This window comes from Girardinichthys multiradiatus, chromosome 21 (genome assembly GCF_021462225.1).
Source record: "Girardinichthys multiradiatus isolate DD_20200921_A chromosome 21, DD_fGirMul_XY1, whole genome shotgun sequence".
NCBI lineage: Eukaryota > Metazoa > Chordata > Actinopteri > Cyprinodontiformes > Goodeidae > Girardinichthys > Girardinichthys multiradiatus.
In genome coordinates this window covers 3,751,156-3,771,640 of record NC_061813.1, presented here as the reverse complement: position 1 = coordinate 3,771,640, position 20,485 = coordinate 3,751,156, and the positions used below count along the sequence as shown (strand labels likewise).

The 20,485-nt window shown below is 41.1% G+C and overlaps 1 protein-coding gene across 2 annotated transcripts; it reads right to left on the bottom strand.

The window, feature by feature from the left end:
* Window positions 1-3,714: 3,714 nt before the first annotated feature.
* c1ql3a (complement component 1, q subcomponent-like 3a) lies at window positions 3,715-14,868 on the bottom strand. Of its 2 annotated transcripts, XM_047350387.1 has the most exons (3): window positions 14,366-14,868; window positions 13,932-14,320; window positions 3,715-3,894 (listed from the first exon to the last, which is right to left on the bottom strand). In XM_047350387.1, exons 1-3 carry the CDS (start codon window positions 14,520-14,522, stop codon window positions 3,715-3,717), a joined length of 726 nt encoding a protein of 241 aa, XP_047206343.1. In that variant the 5' UTR covers window positions 14,523-14,868. The 2 variants fall into 2 exon arrangements, with proteins under 2 accessions (XP_047206343.1, XP_047206342.1); XM_047350386.1 differs by having other exon boundaries at window positions 13,932-14,868.
* Window positions 14,869-20,485: the final 5,617 nt, after the last annotated feature.

Genomic DNA, 20,485 nt, shown 5'->3' with positions numbered 1-20,485 from the left:
CTCCTCTTCTCTCTGTACACAAATGACTGCACGTCATCGGACTCGTCCGTGAAACTCCTTAAGTTTGCAGACGACACCACTGCCATTGGACTGATCCAGGACGGTGATAAGTCTGCATACAGACAGCAGGTGGATCGGCTGATACACTGGTGCGGTCAGAACTACCTTGAACTGAACCCACTCAAGGCTGTGGAAATGGTGGTGGACTTTCGGAGAACACCACCCCTATACACCCCCCTCACCATCCTCAACAACACTGTATCGGCCGTGGACCACTTCAGGTTCTTAGGAACCACCATCTCTGAGGACCTGAGATGGTCTTCACACATAGACACTGTTCGAAAGAAGGCCCAGCAGAGACTATACTTCCTGAGGCAACTCAAGAAGTTCAACCTTCCACAGGAGCTGTTGGTCATCTTCTACACTGCCATCATTCAGTATGTCCTGTCTTCATCCATCTCAGTGTGGTTTGGCTCATCCACAAAACAGGACAGGTCCAGACTGCAACGAATAATCAGGACTGCAGAGAGAATAATCAGGGCTGACCTTCCCTCCATCCAGGACTTATACAGGTCTAGGGTCAAGAAAGGAGCTGCCAAAATCTCTGCTGACCCCACACACCCTGCACATAAACTGTTTAAGAGTTTTACCTTCAGGCCGCTGCTACAGAGCACTGTTTACTAAAACCAGCCGCCACAGAGACAGTTTCTTCCCCCAGGCTGTTTCTCTGATGAACATTCAATAGAGTACAGAACAACAGCATACAGATGTTGCAAATGCACCTTTTTTATTAGATATGTGTATATTGTACAATGTAAATTGTAAATTTGTATATTCTGTAATGCAAAAACAGAACAAAAGAGCAAAGTGTACAGGAGGCAAATTCCTTGTTTGTATGTATGAACTTGGCAATAAAGCTGATTCTGATTCTGATTCTTGGGTGTTTTTAGTTGTGTGTTTTGGATCATTATCCTGTTTCAAGACCCATGACCTGCGACTTAGACCAAGCTTTCTGACACTGGGCAGCACATTTCTCTCTAGAATTCCTTGATAGTCTTGAGATTTCATTATACCCTGCACAGATTCAAGACACCCTGTGCCAAATGCAGCAAAGCAGCCCCAGAACATAACAGAGCCTCCTCCATGTTTCACAGTAGGGACAGTGTTCTTTCCTTCATACGGTTTCATTTTTCCGTCTGCAAACATAGAGCTGATGTGCCCTGCCAAAAAGTTCCATTTTTGTCATAGGACATTCTCCCAGAAGCTTTGTGGCTTGTCAACATGTAGTTTGGCAAATTCCAGTCTGGCTTTTTTATGATTTGTTTTCAACAATGGTGTTCTCCCTGGTCGTCTCCCATTAAGTCCACTTTGGCTCAAACAACATCGGATGGTGCGATCTGATACTGATGTACCTTGAGCTTGAAGTTCACCTTTAATCTCTTCAGAAGTTTTTCTGGGCTGTTTTGTTACCGTTCGTATTATCCGTCTCTTTGTTTTATCATCAATTTTCCTCCGGCGGCCACGTCCAGGGAGGTTGGCTACAGTCCCATGGATATCTGAATTATATATGCAACTGTAGTCACAGGAACATCAAGCTGCTTGGAGACGATCTTATAACCTTTAGCTTTAACATGCTTGTCAATAATTTTCTTTCTAATCTCCTGAGACAACTCTTTCCTTCGCTTCCTCTGGTCCATGTTGAGTGTAGTACACACCATGTCACCAAACAGCACAGTGACTACCTGTAGCCCTATATAAAGGGCCACTGACTGATTAAAGGAATGTAGACACTTGTGATGCTAATTAATGGACACACCTTGATTTAACATGTCCCTTTGGTCACATTATTTTGAGGAGTACCATCATTTTTGTCCAGGCCTATTTCATTAATTAATTTTTTTAAATAATTCTTTCGAAGCATGTTTGAAAAGCAATGTCTGACTTTCATTTGTTCATTTTCATAGAATTTTATTCATTATTACCTTTGTCATTCAGTTATTTCTCTGACCATTGTGGGTTTTTCTTGCATTAACTGAGGGGTACCAACAATTTTGTCCATGTGTGAAGGATAGATTAATTAAATCTAGAATGGGTCTGGTAATCAGAGGGAACACTACCTTAAATAATTTGGTTGGGATTGAGTCTTAACATACAAGTTGAAGGTTTAGATGAAGCTAATATTTTTGATAACTCAGGAAGCTCCACAGGATCAAAACAGGCCAAACACAGATCAGTTTGTACAGTTACCTCCAGTGGTGTCTGACTTGCTGAAGATGAAGTAATTATGTTTCGGAATATACCAATTATTTTATCATTGATGGAATCAATTTTATTTAAAAATAATCCCATAAAGTTATTACTCAAGTTTAGAAACCGGACTAAAAAGAAACCTAGGATTTTATGTCATGATTTTATTGTGTTTTTACGTAGATCTTTATGGGATTTTCTTGTATAGTGCTTTGTGACTTTTTGTCTGTGAAAGTTGCTTTATAAATAAACTTTAGTAAATTACTTACTTATACTGAGTCAGGAAACTCAAAAAAAAAAAAAGAGTTGTATCAGAATTTTACCACTTTCTACCAAGGTGTGAATGAGAGCGTGTACTGCACCTCAATGTCATGCGACAGCTGCATTACCAGAGACGAGAGTCCTGCAGAGGATGTTGAGGGGACTTTAGAAGGTCAATGAAGTATCCCTACTCTGTTTGAGAGTGGGTGCAGGAACAGGATGGTGAACTGTAGCAGAGACCCCTTAAACACCTCACGAGACTGCTATACACTGTTATACATTTTATGTCTCCTCACTTAGAACCAAGAGTTTTAAAGCTTCATTAAAACTATGAGTAAAATCAACTTTTAAATGTGCATGGTTTCAACTCTGACAAGCTTAAGAACAGCCAGGACAATTTACGACTATAAATAAAAATTTGGGAAATACAAAAACTTATGTTCTGTGGAAAAAGCTCATTAGCTCATAACTAGTGCAGTTTAAGAGATAAAATAAGTGCATTTAACCTAAGGGAGCTGTCATTTTCAAGCTGAACTAAACGCAAATACATCTTTACCCTTTTAACAGTCTCTGTCTTTTATTTATATGATTTTTAATATTTTTTCCACACTTATGTGTTAAAGATCCCAAAGGAATGTCTTTCAGCTTGCACAAAGAAAAGAAAGCAGTTGGTTTATGATTAGTTAATATGTAACATATCAAATTTCTGTGACCCTAATTGTGAAGTGACCCTAACTGTGAACATTTTAGCAGCTAGAACAATATGTACATCACAACCTTTTTAGACGTGCAGTGACATATTTAGTCTTGCACCTTAATTGAATAATAATTGAATCACTGTTTACAACTGCTTTTTTATGTTAAATTCGCTAATATAATTTGCGTTAATTGCAAGCATGTGACTGACAGCAATATCATCCTGAAATGGTACAGGATCAGTGCTTGCCAAACTGGAACTGAATGTCTACTACCCTGCATGTTTCAGATGTTTTCCTGCATAAACACAACTGTTTTGTAATTATGTATTATTAATAAGGACCAGAATAAGAAAATTATTTGCCTTATAAAGCATAACGTAAACTAGAGTTATGTTAGATCCTCCTCACAATTTTAGAATATTTAGTTTACAAAAACAAAATTATATGGTCTGTATTACCAACAAAAAATTAGTAAAGAAATGACAACGGTTGTGTGTACAGTCTTCGTCTAATCAACATAGATGATAAATCCAGAGAAGGTGCTGTACTTGTTGTTGTTGCCTCCATGAGCTTTGCCTCCATCTAGTTTAATGTAGATCTCATCTCCTGGCTCTAGATGTAACACTGCGCTGTTACTGGCATAGTCATAATTTTGGTCTGCATCCTGGGCTATGGCACTGGCACGTACCTGCAGGAATATGAAAATTAAAAAAAACACAACACAGAGCCTTGTATTCATCATCACATTTGGCTTGCCTTATCATAAACATGCACAACCATTGAGGCAAATAAAATATAAAAAAGTTTAAATCCCAAACCATTTCCTGTCTTTTAGAACAACGTGAAAAAGTCGGTACCTATCTACAATGCTTTAATATTTATTTGTATTATATCTATTGTGTGCAATTTTGGTTATTGAGTTAGCCTTTTACAAATTATTTGCTTCTTGTCTTTCCTATCATTTGTTATTTTACCCATTTATCAAAGATTTCTATAGTGACAATGATACCATGCAATGTTTGTATAGCGACAGTAAAAAAACATTTGATCTTATTTTGCAAAATATAATTTGTAACAATAAACAAATGAGTGAAAAACAAAAAGCTTACTTTATATCCATTTTGCATTTGATAACATTAAAAATAATATGTCAACAATGAGGTATTTTTTATTTCCTTTTCTACACCTGTGTCCTCATAAATTTCTCACTGAAGTAAATCCCTTTCTTGTCAGGCATTAAATATCTGTGTTCTCTATCACATATTCCAACAAAGCAGATCTTGACGCTTTTCAAGCTTTTTGTGGTGAAATTTACAGTGTATCAGCAGCACTGTGATAGTCAAAATACAAGCACACGTATATACGAAAAAACATCAACAACAGCAATATTTTTATTTAATTGTGTCTTGTCCAGCAGAGTCGTGTTCAAAATTGTTGTCTGAGTGCCAAGAAAAAGCCCAACAGATTTACTTTCACAAGTGCAGCATTACAGTTAACACTTTAAAGCTCTGCTTGATATTTATAAAATAAACTTTATAAGACACTGCTTTCAGATTATTTCAATTGTTATGGACACGGAGACAGAAATAAAAAAAAATAAAAAAAATAAGCACAAAAGAGAGAGAGGTGGGGCAAAAAGTAGTGGAAGGGGGGAGAATAGAATGGAGGAAAAAAAGAAGGATGAAGAGAATACAAGATAACACCCTGCTTGTTCTACACCTGTAGAAAAGTTCATGTTAACAGCTTTTTTACCAAAAAGTGCATGGTACTTATGAATGCAAGATGCATTTAGTGGTAAATGCGACTCAATATAGAACATTTCTGTATCTGTTAACACCTGAATCTAAACACCTGTGGGTCTGAGTGTGAGCGCGCTTGGGTATACAAGGTTTCTCCATAAAAATATGCAATAGCGAGTGTGAGGAGCCACAGAGCTGCCCCCCTGGACCTGGGACACATACGGAAGAGATCCGAGCCACAGACATCCAAAGGCCCCCAGAGCACAGGAACCCCAGGAGAACCACCGCTGGGACTAACACAACCCTCCTAGAGAAGAGCAGGGAAGAGTCTCAGGGGAACCACCCAGCAGCCACAGTACAGAAGCCCCAGGGACGAGCCCGCAGGTCCCGCCGGCAGCCATCTATGCCCGACCAGATCGAGTCCTGGGCCCAGAGACCCGAGACCTATCATTCCCCAAGCAGAGGCCCGACAGAGCCCAGGGGCACAGGCCCCGGCAAGCAGCCACCTGGAGTGAGCCGGCACACACAAAAGCACCCAGCTCCGATACCAAGAACCACAAGTACACCAGCGGGCAGAGACACCAGCAACCGGCATGGATTGTGGCGGGGAGGAAATAGGTCCTATATTTGATGGGGGGCAGACCGCCCCAGCACCAGCCCAGACTAGTGCCAGCTCCATCGGAACACGAGCAACCCCAGCATAGACACAGACCCCCCAACCCGACCCCAGTCCCCAACAACCCCCATCCCCATCTGGAGAGGGTGCCATGTACAAAAGAGGGGTCTACCTGGTCCAAACGAGCCCTCCAACCAGAGCGTAAAACAGTCCCAACTCCCCAATGAATTCCGATCTCAAGACCATGAGCCCCCCCAACCCCAGTGAACCCCAACATGAATCTCTGCACAGGGCCACCTCCAACCAGTACATATGCCCCCGAACCTAAACACAATGTATCCCCTCCCCACAGGGGCACACCCCCACAGATGAGCTCCATCCCCGAAAAGCCAATGAAGATACACCCACACAGTACAACCTCCACAAACAGCCCTGCTCCAAGCGCCCCCGCCATATCCTGCCTCCGACCACACAGTGCGCCGCAATGGCAAGGCAAGGGCCCCGTCCAATGCCAACCCAGCCTCCGCCTATAGGCGCAACAGAGCAGACACCACAGAGTATCAGGCTCACAGCAGAACCCCCGACCTCACACCAAGATGGGACAAACTCACCCGGCAAGAGGTCTCCGGCCAGCGGCAAGCTGCTATAATGTAAATATACATTTAGATATATTTATATAAATGTATAGATATATACATTTATAATCTAAATGATTATAAATGTATAATCATTTAGGGAAATTATAATGACAACTGACTATGGTTATTTTCCCTCTCCAATTTAGTCATTTTTTTGGAGAGTTTGATGATGATAATGGGGAAGAAGATCATCAAATAAGAGACCCAAGGGTCAACCCAAACCCTCACCCTAACCACCACCTCGTGCTGTCCCACCACCACCATGCCATTTGCCAAGTTGTAGCCCAATTGTCCCTCCTTCACCCACTCCACTGATGCAGATTGAATATGGAAGGCTTGCAGAAGAGCAAACCCCTTCTGCAAGCCACATGAACACATCTAACTGGTGAAGGGGAAAATCAATTCAAATTCAAAGATACTTTATTGATCCCCTAGGGGAAATTAGAATTCCAGTACAACCCATCCAAACATACATCATGACACAAGACAAGGGGGGGACGGGTCACAGAGGCTTTGCTGCCCACTCACAGGCGCTGCCCTTGCTAGATGAGAAAAGAGGCCACATTAGGTAAGTAGAGGGAAAAAAATCATATTTCACACTTTATCCTTAGCAGGATACAGTTTGAGATTGCAAAAAACCTCAGCACAAAGAAGCAACAAGTTTACAAAACAACATCATGCCGGGAACGGTGAAGGTGGTGTGAGGGGGTGCATATGTTTATCTTGAGCATGTGTGTGTGTGCAAGTGAGTGTGTGCAAGTAAGTCCATGAAGCACTGTCACAGAGGCCATTGTCCTTGAAGGTACGTTGGAATGTTCATCAACCCGCTGTTCTGAGCAGGTCCACAGATGTCCTCAGGGAAAGGAGGGGGCAGAGAGAGCAGAGCGTCATGTTTACATAACTTCCAGGATAGGTTGAAGATAGCCAGCCATCAAGGCTGTGCAGGGGAGCCAGATTGAGAAAAACAATAATTATTTGGGTTAGGCTGACTCTTAATTTTCTGTCAGCCTTGAGAGTCTCGCTGGTGCTTCTCAAAGGCGAATCCAAACAGCCAAATTCCTGGTCTTTCGCCAGATCCGAGCGAACAACTTTCTCCAAGATTTATCCCATTTCACCCGAGTCCAGGAACCGCAACCTGCCTGCGATCCTGTGTAAGGATCACATCCAGTCTGCGATTCAGCTCACGTAACATCTCAGTCTGAGTGCTGATCGCCCTGAAGATCCCATCATACATGCCAGGCAGCCTCACAATTGCCAGAACAGCTGCTGACATTCTCCGAATTTCTCGATATGCCAGGTAACGGCTGACTCCAAAAAGCAGAAATCCTGATATCAAACATATACATATCTTCCACATCCTCGACTGACATTATCGACAAACACACAATCCTCCACTTCTGCCAGGAGTCCATTGTGTATCCAGAGAAAAACGTCCAGCCCGGACAAGTTGGGCTCTCCTTCACCCTGTCTTCTCCTCCAGAAAATTTTATCAATTGCATTGAGAGACCAGCTGACCAAATCCATAACTAAGAATTTGGAAGATATGCAAGAAGAGGCTCCAAAAAGAAGACAAGACACAGAGCTGAAGCAGGGCAGATATGGGAGGGGGTGCGTGAGACAGAGAAAAAGCGTCCTCCTCCACCGAGAGCAGAAAGCACCATTCCTAGCTCTAGCGAGCTATTTCCTGCTCTAGTTATGGTTGTGGGATTTGAAGTTAACATTTGAGTGTTTCCCTTTTCTGATTATACAACCCATATCCCTCTGTTCCTATTCTTGGCTTGTACTTATCTGATTTTTACATAATGAAAGACTCGTTTTTGGCCTATGTTTAAAAAACATAATGTTCCTATCTGCTTCAGTGTGTTATCAAAGTCGGACTGAAGATGACTGATTTGTATTTTCCAACATTCTCCCCAACAGCTGCAGAATTCCATATTATTAGTTTATTATAGAACATAAGACACCTGCAAGAGCAACTAGTTGCCAAGGTGAACTATCTGACCAGCAGGCTAAACCCAACTGGCCAGGAAATGGAAATGCCTTATTTAGAAAGGTGTCAATGGCCAGAAGACGTTCAACCAGATGGCATCAAAGACATTGCTCTTGCGTATTTGCAATAAATATTAAAATAATTCTCATGCAGTCTTAGGCATTGTTTAAACAGTCACTATCATCACTGTTGCCCATTTTTCACTGGCTTGCGCAGCTCAGCTCCATTCTGTCTCTCTCTGCTTGGCACGGAACCTGTTGTGTTTTCATTGACCCACTGACAGCTGGAGCTGTGGCAGCAGAGCCCCGCCTCCAGCCATCAGCGTAGTGTGCTATGCCGCTAATAACATGACAGTGTTACATTGTCACATTAAAGTAACCTGTCTGAAATACATAATAAATACATAGAAAATAAAAAATAAATGAACTAAATACTAATAATGTTTGTACTATTATATACGCATATATATCTTTGCATATATATATATATATATATATATATGTTTTTTTCATGTATAAAATGATCCAATGAGATAATTATCTGGACCGTAGCCCAGCTAGAACTTATGAAATAAGGCTCAGGGGTTCTGATGTGAGGGGGGTGGGTGGCGGGAGAAGTGGAGAGACGCTGCTGTCTGGAGTGGTAATGCTTCAAAGTTTGCCTCAAGAAATTTTCCCCCGTTAGATCCAAAAAAGTTGGAAAAAAAATAGGAATGGGCTTCTTGGTCGGGCTAAGCCTGTTTGCAGTTTGGTTTCTTATTACCACCACTGGACTAAAGGTGTAGTGCGGTTATTTTCACACCTTCCACATACATCATTAGGTTGATTTAAATAAATGTTCTGCTGCCTTTCAGAGAAGTGGAAACAGCACAAAAATTACCCAGGATTTGTTTTACCTGGGTAAAAAAAATCCCATGTATTTAAAACCCAGGACTTTCAGAGGAAGAGTGACTATTGGAGGAGGAGTTAAGGTTAGGTTAGACCACAAAGGGTTAAGTCACAAAAAGTCATCACTAAAGAAGCTCGTTGATCACAGAGTGCTGTATCCAAGCATGTTCACAGAAAGTTGAGTAGAAGGAAAAAGTGGGGTAGGATGAGGTGCACCAGCAATAGGGATAACTGCAGCCTTGAGAGTATTGTCAAGCAAAGTCCTTTCAAGAATTTGGGGGAGCTACATAAGGAGTGGACTGAGGCTGGAGTCAGTGCATCAATGTTCACCCAAAATGGCATACAGGAAAAAAAAATCCAGACTTATAAAACCATGTGCACGCACACCAGCAAGCAGTTTCCCCATTATAACTCACAGCTGCACCTCAACCTTTGCGTACAAGTTCCACCTCATATTCTGCCCACTACACACCCACATTCAACCATAAATGGTCAATTGAAAGAACCTTATGAATGTAAATGTGTATTTAAATGAGCCAGCTGATCAATATTGTTTAATGGTTAGTAATGGTAACCACGGAAATGCAGCATTACACAGGAGAGTGTCCTCCGTAATTAAATGTTAACAGCAATCAGTTTTATTGCCTTACACCTTGTCACAATTTCTGTGTTAATCTGTGGGACATGTCACCCTGGTGATCATCAGGGAGAGGAATGTGATGGTGAGAAATCTTAGATGAAATGTTGTGAGGACTTTGATTTAAGATGGCTTATAGGCCTTTTTTCATTTATGTGAAAGGTCCTTATGTATAGTTATGGCTCACTAGCGCAATCTAAAATAACAATGCGGTTTTGAATGCGTGTGATGATGCTGATCTATGACTGTGGTTCTCAAACTTTTTTCTCTGAGTACCACCTAAAACCTATGTGGGATCTTCGAGGACCACCATAATGTCGGACAATAAAATACTTCAGTATATGCCTATTTTGCTACAGAAAGTGTTTGCAAAGGAGACGCACCTGCATATTATGTGTAGTTTGAATGCTGTTTATTATGATTTTACTTCCACAGCTAAACACATTTTATGTTTGAAGTATATAAATACAATATAAAATATAACTATATATTGTACATTGTAGTACATTGCAACCAAAAATGATCATTGTTGTGCAAAGAAACATGAGAAATGGTCATTAACAAATGCACTGTACAAATAAACTGAACTGCACTGTGGAAAATGACTTCAATAAACAGAATATTAGTAATTGTATTACTATGAACTGCACTGCAATAAGAAAAACAATTGGACTGAGTCAGTAACAACTGTAAGAACAATAGTAGCAACTCAGTATAACCATAATATTAGTAATGTTAGAGACAGTAATATTTTCATTTATAAGAAGCTAATAAGATGAGTGTGCTTGACTCTGTGAACATAGCTTTGAAATGTCTGGCTCAATAGAAGACAGCCTCAGTCTGAGATCATCTTCTGCATCTAGCCTGCTTCTGTGTTTACATTTAATCAGTGTGAGGGATGAGAAGCCTTTCTCGCACAGATATGTTGTTGTAATAGGCAACAGAAAGTGCACAGCTTTTAAAAAAGGGCAAGGGCAACATTGTTAGTCTTTTAAATGCAGACACCAGTGTCTCATCATAGGACAGTTCAACTAAACATTCCTGCTCTTCTCCTGTGAGGTTTTTGGGCATGCTACGACAGGTCATTGTCAAAAGGACGTCTCCAGTTCTCTGTAATCGAGGGAAAATATTCCAAAAGCTGCTGCCATACGGGCAAGGTGCGAAAGGAGGTTTTGTCTGATGTTCAGGTCATTGTCAGAAAGGGGACTTTACAAATTGTGGAATGATAAAACATCACTTGCACTGAAATTGTTCTCAAATAAGCTTAGCTTCTTCAACATAGCGTTTATTTTGTACTGCACATCAGAAACGCTGACAGAAATTCCCTGTAGTCCCAGACTGAATTAGTTTAAACGTGAGAAAATGTCAGACAAGTAAGGCAGCTGACTGAGCCACACCGTGTCTTCAAATACACCTGCCTAGAAGACGTTTTTGTCTTGTAAAAACAAGTAGACCTCTCTGTACAGTTCAAAAAGCCTGGTGAGTACCCTCCCTCTTGAAAACCACCATACATGTGTAGCAGAAGTTGAACATGTTCACAGCCCATTTCGTCACACAGCACATGAAAAAGGCAGGAATGTAAAGGTCTGGCTATAATGAGGTTTACAGTCTTTACTGCTGAGTCCAGAATACTTGGCACCTTCTTTACAGTGTGTCTTGTGCATCTCCAGCGCCAAAGCCCCGATCCATGCCCCACCAGACCATGAGCACCGTCAGTACACACCCCGACACACTTGTTCCAGTCAAGTCAGTTTTCTTTTATAAATGAGTTAAGGAGATTGACTATATGACCTGCTGTGGTTCTTTTTTGAAGTGGTTGACAGAATAGAAACTCCTCCTGTAGTCTGGTTGTGCATTCATATCTGATGTACACCAGCAAACTGGCCACATCTGAAATATCTGTCGTCTCGTCAAGTTGAATAGCCAAATAGCGACTACTTTTAACCTGCTCAACAAGAGTAGTTTTAATGTCTGATGCCATTTCATGTATTCTCTGGGCTACAGTGCCATTAGACAGTGGTTTGGTGTTGAGCTTGTTGGCAAGTTTCTCTCCCCACATGATGCGTACCTTCTCTTTGGCCAGAGATAAACATAGTGTTTTGCCAGTGATGTGTGGCTTACAGGCTTTTGCTATGCAAAAACTGGCACAATAAGAAGTTTCTTGTGCCTTCACTATAGCTGTGCTGCTAAACCGCATTGTTGTTTTGGCCTGTTTTAATTTCCTTAATTTTCTTATGAAAAAGTCCACTGGTTTGTCTCTTATTGCAGAGCCATCTACCAAAAACATTTAGAGCACTTCTGGCTTCCTGCTGCTGACAAGCTTTATGAGGATGCTGATTCCATTTTCCATCAGTACTTGACACTTGCTCACACTGCCAAACGTTTCAAAAGCTGGTTTAATGCTCATGGTGTTACTGTGCCTGATTTGCCAGATAACAGGCCTGGCCTGACCTGAACCTCAAAGAGAATTGGCCTCTTGAGTATTGTCAAGACAAAGATGACACTCTACCCAACAATGCAGATGACCTGAAGGCTGGGCTTTCATTACGCCACAGCAGAAGCACAGGCTGATCACCTCCATGTAACACCACATTGATAATTCATGCAAACGGAACCCCAGCCAAGTACAGAGTGTATAGAAATGAACATACTATTCAGTATGTAATTAGTGTGTTGTTGTTTTCTTATCCACAATAACAAATTTGATTTTTGTAAATTTTTAAGTCACCTTACTTAGTTGCACATTTCATTTAATCTGAGTATGCCATTTTAATAACTGTACACTATTTATTTTTATTTTTTTGTTTACAGTTTACTCTTACATTTTGATTTGTAAAGTTTTTATGTTTATAAACAACTGTATGCATCCACTTGCCTTTTACGTTGCTGCTGACACAGTTTAATTTCCCCACTATGGGACAAGGCAAATCCAAAAATTGATCAAGCCTCAGATTTCAGCTGTCGAAAACTTACAGTTCACAATTAAGTCAGTTTCAAACCAATTTACACCTTCTTCAATGTGACCAACACATCTCTCTGTAATCAAGGCTAACAACAGCACTAACAACGCCCTTTCGCAATGGGAGTCTAATTTGCATGTCAGTTTAGATGTGCAAAATGGCACATCTTGTACAGTAGGTTATCATTAAAATTCATTGAAACTGTATGATTATTCTATCCTCAAAAAAGACTGGTTTAAATGCTTTCATAAAGACCCAAAATTGTTTGATATAAACTTACCAAACTACACTTTCAAGGGAGGCACTGATTTTACGGCAGAGAGCTTGATTTTGAAAACCTACCTGAGGTACTATCAAAGACAATAAACCCTTCTCAATCTACTGACATTTTTCCATTTGAAATCAGTCAGTCAGTCATTTTCTACCGCTTATTCCATAGTGGGTCACGGGGTAGCTGGTGCCTATCTCCAGCAGTCTATGGGCGAGAGGCGGAGTACACCCTGGACAGGTCGCCAGTCCATTGCAGGGCAACACACAAACAACCATGTACACACTCATTCATACACCTAAGGGCAATTTAGAGCTACCAATTAACCTAACAGGCATGTCTTTGGACTGTGGGAGGAAGCCGGAGTACCCAGTGAGAACCCACGCATGCACGGGGAGAACATGCAAACTCCATGCAGAAAGACCCCCGGTCGGGAATCGAACCCAGGACCTTCTTGCTGCAAGGCAACAGTGCTACCAACTGCGCCACCGTGCAGCCCCCATTTGAAATCATTCTACTAATTAGAGTTGCTAATGCTGAGAGGCGCTTCTTAAAGTTTAAGTTTGTCAAAAGACACGTCAATTTAACAGATTTGTGTAAAAGGATTTGTACATTTTTGCATTTTAATTTTTTTAATCTATCCCGTATATTTGGTTTTTATTGTTTTGATTTGGTGTAATGATTCATTAGTTATCATTCTATATTTATTATTAGAATTATTATTATTATTATTATTATTGTAGTCACTTTTAAATGCATAGCACCACAATATACATACAGCTGAATGTATGTTCTAAAATAAAATGAGCTTGAAAACAGTATTTTTTATTATTGGTATATTGAAGTTGGAGTTGTGGCTGTGGAGGTTGGGGGTGGGTGTTGGTTATGTTCGGGGTACTTCAAAATGTTGTAGACAAGTCGGCCAATGACTAAGTTAACACCTGTTTATTCCTGTCTTCGCATTTTTTTTTATGGTTGAAAATCTCTTACCTGGTTGTTTTTGCAAAGATCCGCCCACATACTGGTCCCATCTCCTCCGCGCATCAGAACGTGATATGTGAAAAAATAAACCCCAGGGATGGAACACGTGAACTTTCCAGAAATTGGATCGTAGTGGTTTCCTAAATTGGTCACAACGTCGTCAAATTTGAGCACTTCGTATCCTTCGTGCTGCTTTTTCAGCCCTGCGTAAAAGGCAATCTTTGGCACCGTGCTGTAGGTGGCTGCGCTGATTGCGCCAGCAACTGCGCTAGGTCCCGTGGGTCCTGGTAAGCCAGGTCTTCCCGGTTCACCTTTATTTCCCGGTGGCCCAGCTGGACCTGATGGCCCCTGTTCACCTGGAGCTCCTCTTGGTCCCACCTTACCCGGACGACCCGGTTCTCCTCTCGGACACTGGATAAAGGTGGGCAAAGACCGGAGGAGGCGGTTGTCCGGGACCGAGTCTGGAGAGCCGGTGCTGCTTGGGTTGCTTGTGCCGTATGGGTCGCACACTATCCTACAGGCGCCGAGCATCTCGTAGTGCGCTATTGTTCCAGCTGAGCTCACCAGAACTGGGATAAGGACAACCAAAACCAGCACCATAATGATTCCCAGGACCCACGCTGCCACCACTCGCTTCCCGCCAGCGAGCCGCGAAAGCGTAGAACGGTTCCGCTGTCTGCTTTTAAGGGGAATTTTGGCTGACTAAGGAGGGAAACCTCATGGGAGAAATATGCTAGTTTTATTCTAAGTTACTTTTTTAAAGAATCACAGCTGCCATTGTTCTCCGAACGCTTTTCTCCTGCTTTGCTTGGAAAATCTCCCCGACAGAGTTCAAGATCTTAATTCCAGAAGTGGAGTCCCGTGTTTGATCTGCAGACAGAAAATAAACATTTTAAAGTAGATTATGCGCAAAAAAACAAAACAAAATGGAGGCAGCACGGTTTAAGACGGAGGTGAAGATGGGAGAGAGGCAGAGTGAGAGAGAGGGAGAGAAGGAGAAAGAGAGGTACATTGTAAAAAATCAGCAGTCACATGTTTATTATAATAACAATAAACAAATTAAGTATTTAATAAAGGGGTATCATGGTAACCTGAATCCATTCAGTCAAGTTTTGGTTACGATATGTTCCCACCAGAAGAAAGCCATATTATTACTCTTAGACATAAAATGGCTTGTAAACGTATTTGTAACCCTCTAATTTTTTTCACATATTGTCACATTACAACCACAAACATAATTGGAATTTAATGTGAAAGACCAACACAAAGTGGTATACAATTGCAAAGTGTAAAGAAAATTATGCATACTTTCTTTTTTTTTTTTTTTACAAATGAAAAACTGAAAATGGCATTGTGCAAAAGTATTCAGAACCCCTGAGTCAATACTTTGTGGAACCACCTTTAGCTGGAATTACACCTGCAAGTCTTTTAGCGTATGTCTCTACCAGCTTTGCACATCTAGTGACTGAAATTTTTGCCCATTCTTCTTTTCAAAACAGCTCAAGCTCAGTCAGATTAGATGGAGAGCATTTCTGAACAGCAGTTTTCAGATGTTCCCACAAATTCTCAATTGAATTTAGGTCTGGACTTTGACGGAGCCATTCTAACACATCAATATGTTTTGTTTTGAACCATTCCATCGTAGCCCTGCCTTTATGTTTAGGGTCGTTGTGCTGGTGAAGGTGAACCTCCGCTCCTGTCTCAAGTCTTCTTTTAACAATGGCTTTCTTCTTGCCAATCTTCTATAAAGACCACATTTGTGCTGTGCAGTGCACGATTAATAGTTGCCCTGTTCGTCTAGAGTCACTATGGGCCTCTTGGCTGCATCTCTGATCAGTGCTCTCCTAGTTCGGCCTATAGGTTTAGGTGGACGGCCTTGTCTTGGTAGGTTTACAGTTGTGCCATACTCTTTTTATTTCTGGATGATGGATTAAACAGTGCTCCATGAGATGTTCAAAGCTTGAGAAATTTGTTTATAGCCTAAGCCTGCTTTAAACATCTCCACAACTTTATCCCTGACGTGTCTGGTGTATTCTTGGACTTCATTATGCTGTTTGCTCCCCAATATTCTCTTAACTAACCTCTGAGGCCGTCACATCATCAGGCAACTTCTGAAGGCAATTGATTGCAATATAATGACTTCTGGTAATAAAGTAAAATACCTTGATGTTATTTTTTTTACCAGGACATGTAAATTAAATCCCAAATTAAACAGGTTTCTGGGATTTCCTTCCGGAACATTGCCAGAATTAGAAATATCCTATCCAGGAGTGACGCCGAAAAACTAGTCCATGCATTTGTTACTTCAAGGCTGTAATATTGTTATTCTTTACTATCAGGATGTCCGCAAAATGCAGTTAAAAGCCTCCAGCTGATTCAAAATGCTGCAGCAAGAGTTCTGATGAAAATTAAAAAGAGACACATTTCTCCTATTTTAGCTTCCCTTCACTGGCTCCCTGTTAAATCCAAAATAGAATTTCAAATTCTCCTTCTTACATATAAGCCCTTAATGATCTAGCTCCATCATACATCAGAGATCTGATTGTTCCATATATTCCTAACAGAGCACTTCGTTCTCAGACTGCAGGTTTACTGGCGGTTCCTAGAGTCTCTAGAAGTAGAATGGGAGGCAGATCATTTAATTATCAGGCTCCTCTCCTGTGGAACCAGCTCCCAGTTTTAGTCCGTGAGGCAGACACCCTGTCTACTTTTAAGGCTAGGCTTAAAACTTGCCTAGTTGATAAAGCTTATAGTTAGAGTGGCTTAAGTTATCTTGAGCTACAGGGGTTGGACAATGAAACTGAAACACCTGGTTTTAGACCACAATAATTTATTAGTATGGTGTAGGGCCTCCTTTTGCAGCCAATACAGCGTCAATTCATCTTGGGAATGACATATACAAGTCCTGCACAGTGGTCAGAGGGATTTTAAGCCATTCTTCTTCCAGGATAGTGGCCAGGTCACTACGTGATACTGGTGGAGGAAAACGTTTCCTGACTTGCTCCTCCAAAACACCCCAAAGTGGCTCAATAATATTTAGATCTGGTGACTGTGCAGGCCATGGGAGATGTTCAACTTCACTTTCATGTTCATCAAACCAATCTTTCACCAGTGTTTTTGTGTGTATTGGTGCACCGCCTTCAGGATACAATGTTTGAACCACTGGATGCACATGGTTCTCAAGAATGGTTTGGTAGTCCTTGGCAGTGACGTGCCCATTTAGCATAAGTATTGGGCCAAGGGAATGCCATGATATGGCAGCCCAAACCATCACTGATCCACCCCCATGCTTCACTCTGGGCATGCAACAGTCTGGGTGGTACACTTCTGTGGGGCTTCTCCACACTAACTCTCCGCATGCATGTGCGGAAAACAGTAAAGGTGGACTCATCAGAGAACAATACATGTTTCACATTGTCCACAGCCCAAGATTTGCGCTCCTTGCACCATTGAAACCGACATTTGGCATTGGCATGATTGACCAAAGGTTTGGCTATAGCAGCCTGGCCCTGTATATTGACCCTGTGGAGCTCCCGAAAGACAGTTCTGGTGGAAACAGGAGAGTTGAGGTGCACATTTAATTCTGCCGTGATTTGGGCAGCCGTGGTTTTATGTTTTTTGGATACAAACCGGTTTACACCCGAACATCCCTTTCAGACAGTTTCCTCTTGTGTCTACAGTTAATCCTGTTGGATGTGGTTCGTCCTTCTTGGTGGTATGCTGACATTACCCTGGATACCGTGGCTCTTGATACATTACAAATACTTGCTGTCTTGGTCACAGATGCGCCAGCAAGATGTGCACCAACAATTTGTCCTCTTTTGAACTCTGGTATGTCACCCATAATGTTGTGTGCATTTCAATATTTTGAGCAAAACTGTGCTCTTACCCTGCTAATTGAACCTTCACACTCTGCTCTTACTGGTGCAATGTGCAATCAATGAAGACTGGCTACCAGGCTGGTCCAATTTAGCCTTGAAACCTCCCACACTAAAATGACAGGTGTTTCAGTTTCATTGTGCAACCCCTGTATCTCTGTAGTTATGCTGTTATAGGCTTAGGCTGCTGGAGGACATAATGACCACTTTCACTCTCTCCGCTACATTCTCATACTACTCTCCAATTTTGTATTATTTCCTGTTATTTCAGCTTTTAACTTTATGTTCTCTCTCTTTTCTCCTCCTAGAAGCTACACCTGGCCTGACTCTGTGTCTACCTGTGACACCTTCCTGGAGGGTGGCATTGTCCAAGCTTTTGCTGGCAACAGCTTAATGCTCACCCTCTACCGATGATACACTTGGTCCTGTCTTTCAGTGTTTAACCCTGTCTCTCTCCTAGACATAGCTACTAACAGAGCTTTTACTGTAACTAATTATGTGTGCTCTCTTTCATACTCTAATCTTGAAATCTGGCTCAGAGTTTATCTGTTTTTTCTCCCTTGATAACGACTAAAGGAGCTACATCCATTAACATTTAATTTTCCTTCCCATAGAAAGTACACCTGGATCAGTGCTTCTGTGTTCTTTTTCTGTCTCTGCTCTGTTCTCTCAAACCCCCAGTCGGTCGTGGCAGATGGTCGCTCACACTGAGCCTGCTTCTACTGGAGGTTTCTTCCTGTTAAAAGGGAGTTTTTCCTCTCCACTGTCGCTACATGCATGTTCAGTATGAAGGATTGCTGCAAAGTCAACGCCAGTGACTGTCCACTGTCTCTACATGCTCATCCAGGAGGAGTGAATGCTACAAGTCACTTACTCGATGCAATCTGCTGGGTTTCCTTAGAAAAACCTTTTATCCAATTTGAATAAATAACCGAATCTGGCTGCACTGCTGTTGCCCTGCGATGGACTGGCGACCTGTCCAGGGTGTACCCCGCCTCTCGCCCATAGACTGCTGGAGATAGGCACCAGCTCCCCCGCGACCAACTATGGAATAAGCGGTAGAAAATGACTGACTGACTGACTGACTGACAGACTGCACTGTTCAATGGTTAGGATTAATTGGAATGTACTGTATGTACCTGACTTGAAATCAAATGATTCGATTGAACCTTTGGCAGCATGTTTTGGACACCATTTTTATATTTCCTATAATTTCTAAATATTAACAGTGTTTTTGTTTGCCAAACCCACAAGCATGAGGAACTGAACATCAAAAACATAGGGAAATCAGTGCTTATGTTGCTTTTCACTGTAAATATTAACTGAAACAAACCAAACTGCCAGTAAATTGAGAGATGAGCAAACTGGTCCATAAGAAAATAATTTACTGGATTTCGACAAAATAAAACTGCTCTCCATGTTAACCATCTACAACAACTTTTACAATATTACCTGATTTACATCATATTATTAAAATGACTAATCAAAATATTTTTATAACTGTTTAAAAGTGAACTTTTTTTTCATGATAATGGAGCGGCTATATGCTACTTTATATTTACTGACTGTTTCAGATCAGGTTCACAAAACAAAGACTTGATGTGTACATCTAATAATAATAATAAAGATAAATCATTTCATTTGAATAACTGAAATTCTGGTAATGTTACGATGTGAATTTAGTATTGCATGTTTAGCTTATTGAATGAATCTGAATAAAATGGATTTTGGCCTGGTATTAAAAATGACTTTACAACCTCAAGGATTTAATTAGCAAGCAGAAGAATTACTTAACCATTCATCTGTGCAGTAAACACTATATTCTTTGTCTAAGTTTAAATTTCAAAACGGAGTCATACATTGTTACTGTTGCGTTCTGAGGTTTAGAGTGACCAAAGCACAGACAAGAGCTAGGCAGCAGCATGTTTAAAGGAGTCTTCTTTCTTTATTCAAAGATAAGTTCAAAAGGTTTTCCAAACGTAGCAAGAACGTAGCAAAAATCACTGCAGGTACAAAAACACAAGTCGAAACTCCAAAAACTTACAGAGTTGACTCTGCAGGAACATAGTAGACAAAGCTTTAGACGAGGGTAGGTGAACGAACCAAGGAACCAGCCAAGAACAAACAAAAACAGAGAGCTTATGAACAGAGGGAAGTGGAGTATGGACCATTGAGATACTGAGGCAGGTAATCAGATGAGAATGGAAATCAAGTGTGGACCAGGCTAAAGAGAACTGAGGGAATCTGGAATGGTAGCTAAGAGGACAAGGCTATAAAACAAAAGGGAACACAAGAGCTAGACAAAAACATAAATCCAGGGGTACATGATTACAAAAACAAAACTGTAAGCAAAGAACTGAATACAAGAATCAGGGAACCACATCTAAATGAAGCTATGGAAAAAGATAAATAACCAGAGAAACATAAGAACCTAGAATAATGATTAACTAAAGTAAACAGAGAAACTAGAGGGAACAAGAGAACACCACAACCTAAGATCTATCTAAAGAAACCATAAAGAAACCCTAAAAGGTAACAAAACTGAACAAACACTGACTGAACCAACCAGGGAAAAAGGGCAGAAGGTGTGGGGACTAAAATAAATACAAACCAAGATGTAAACAATAACTAAAGCTGATCTGACAGGAGAGAGAAACTAGAACTATAGAAACTAAACATAAAGAA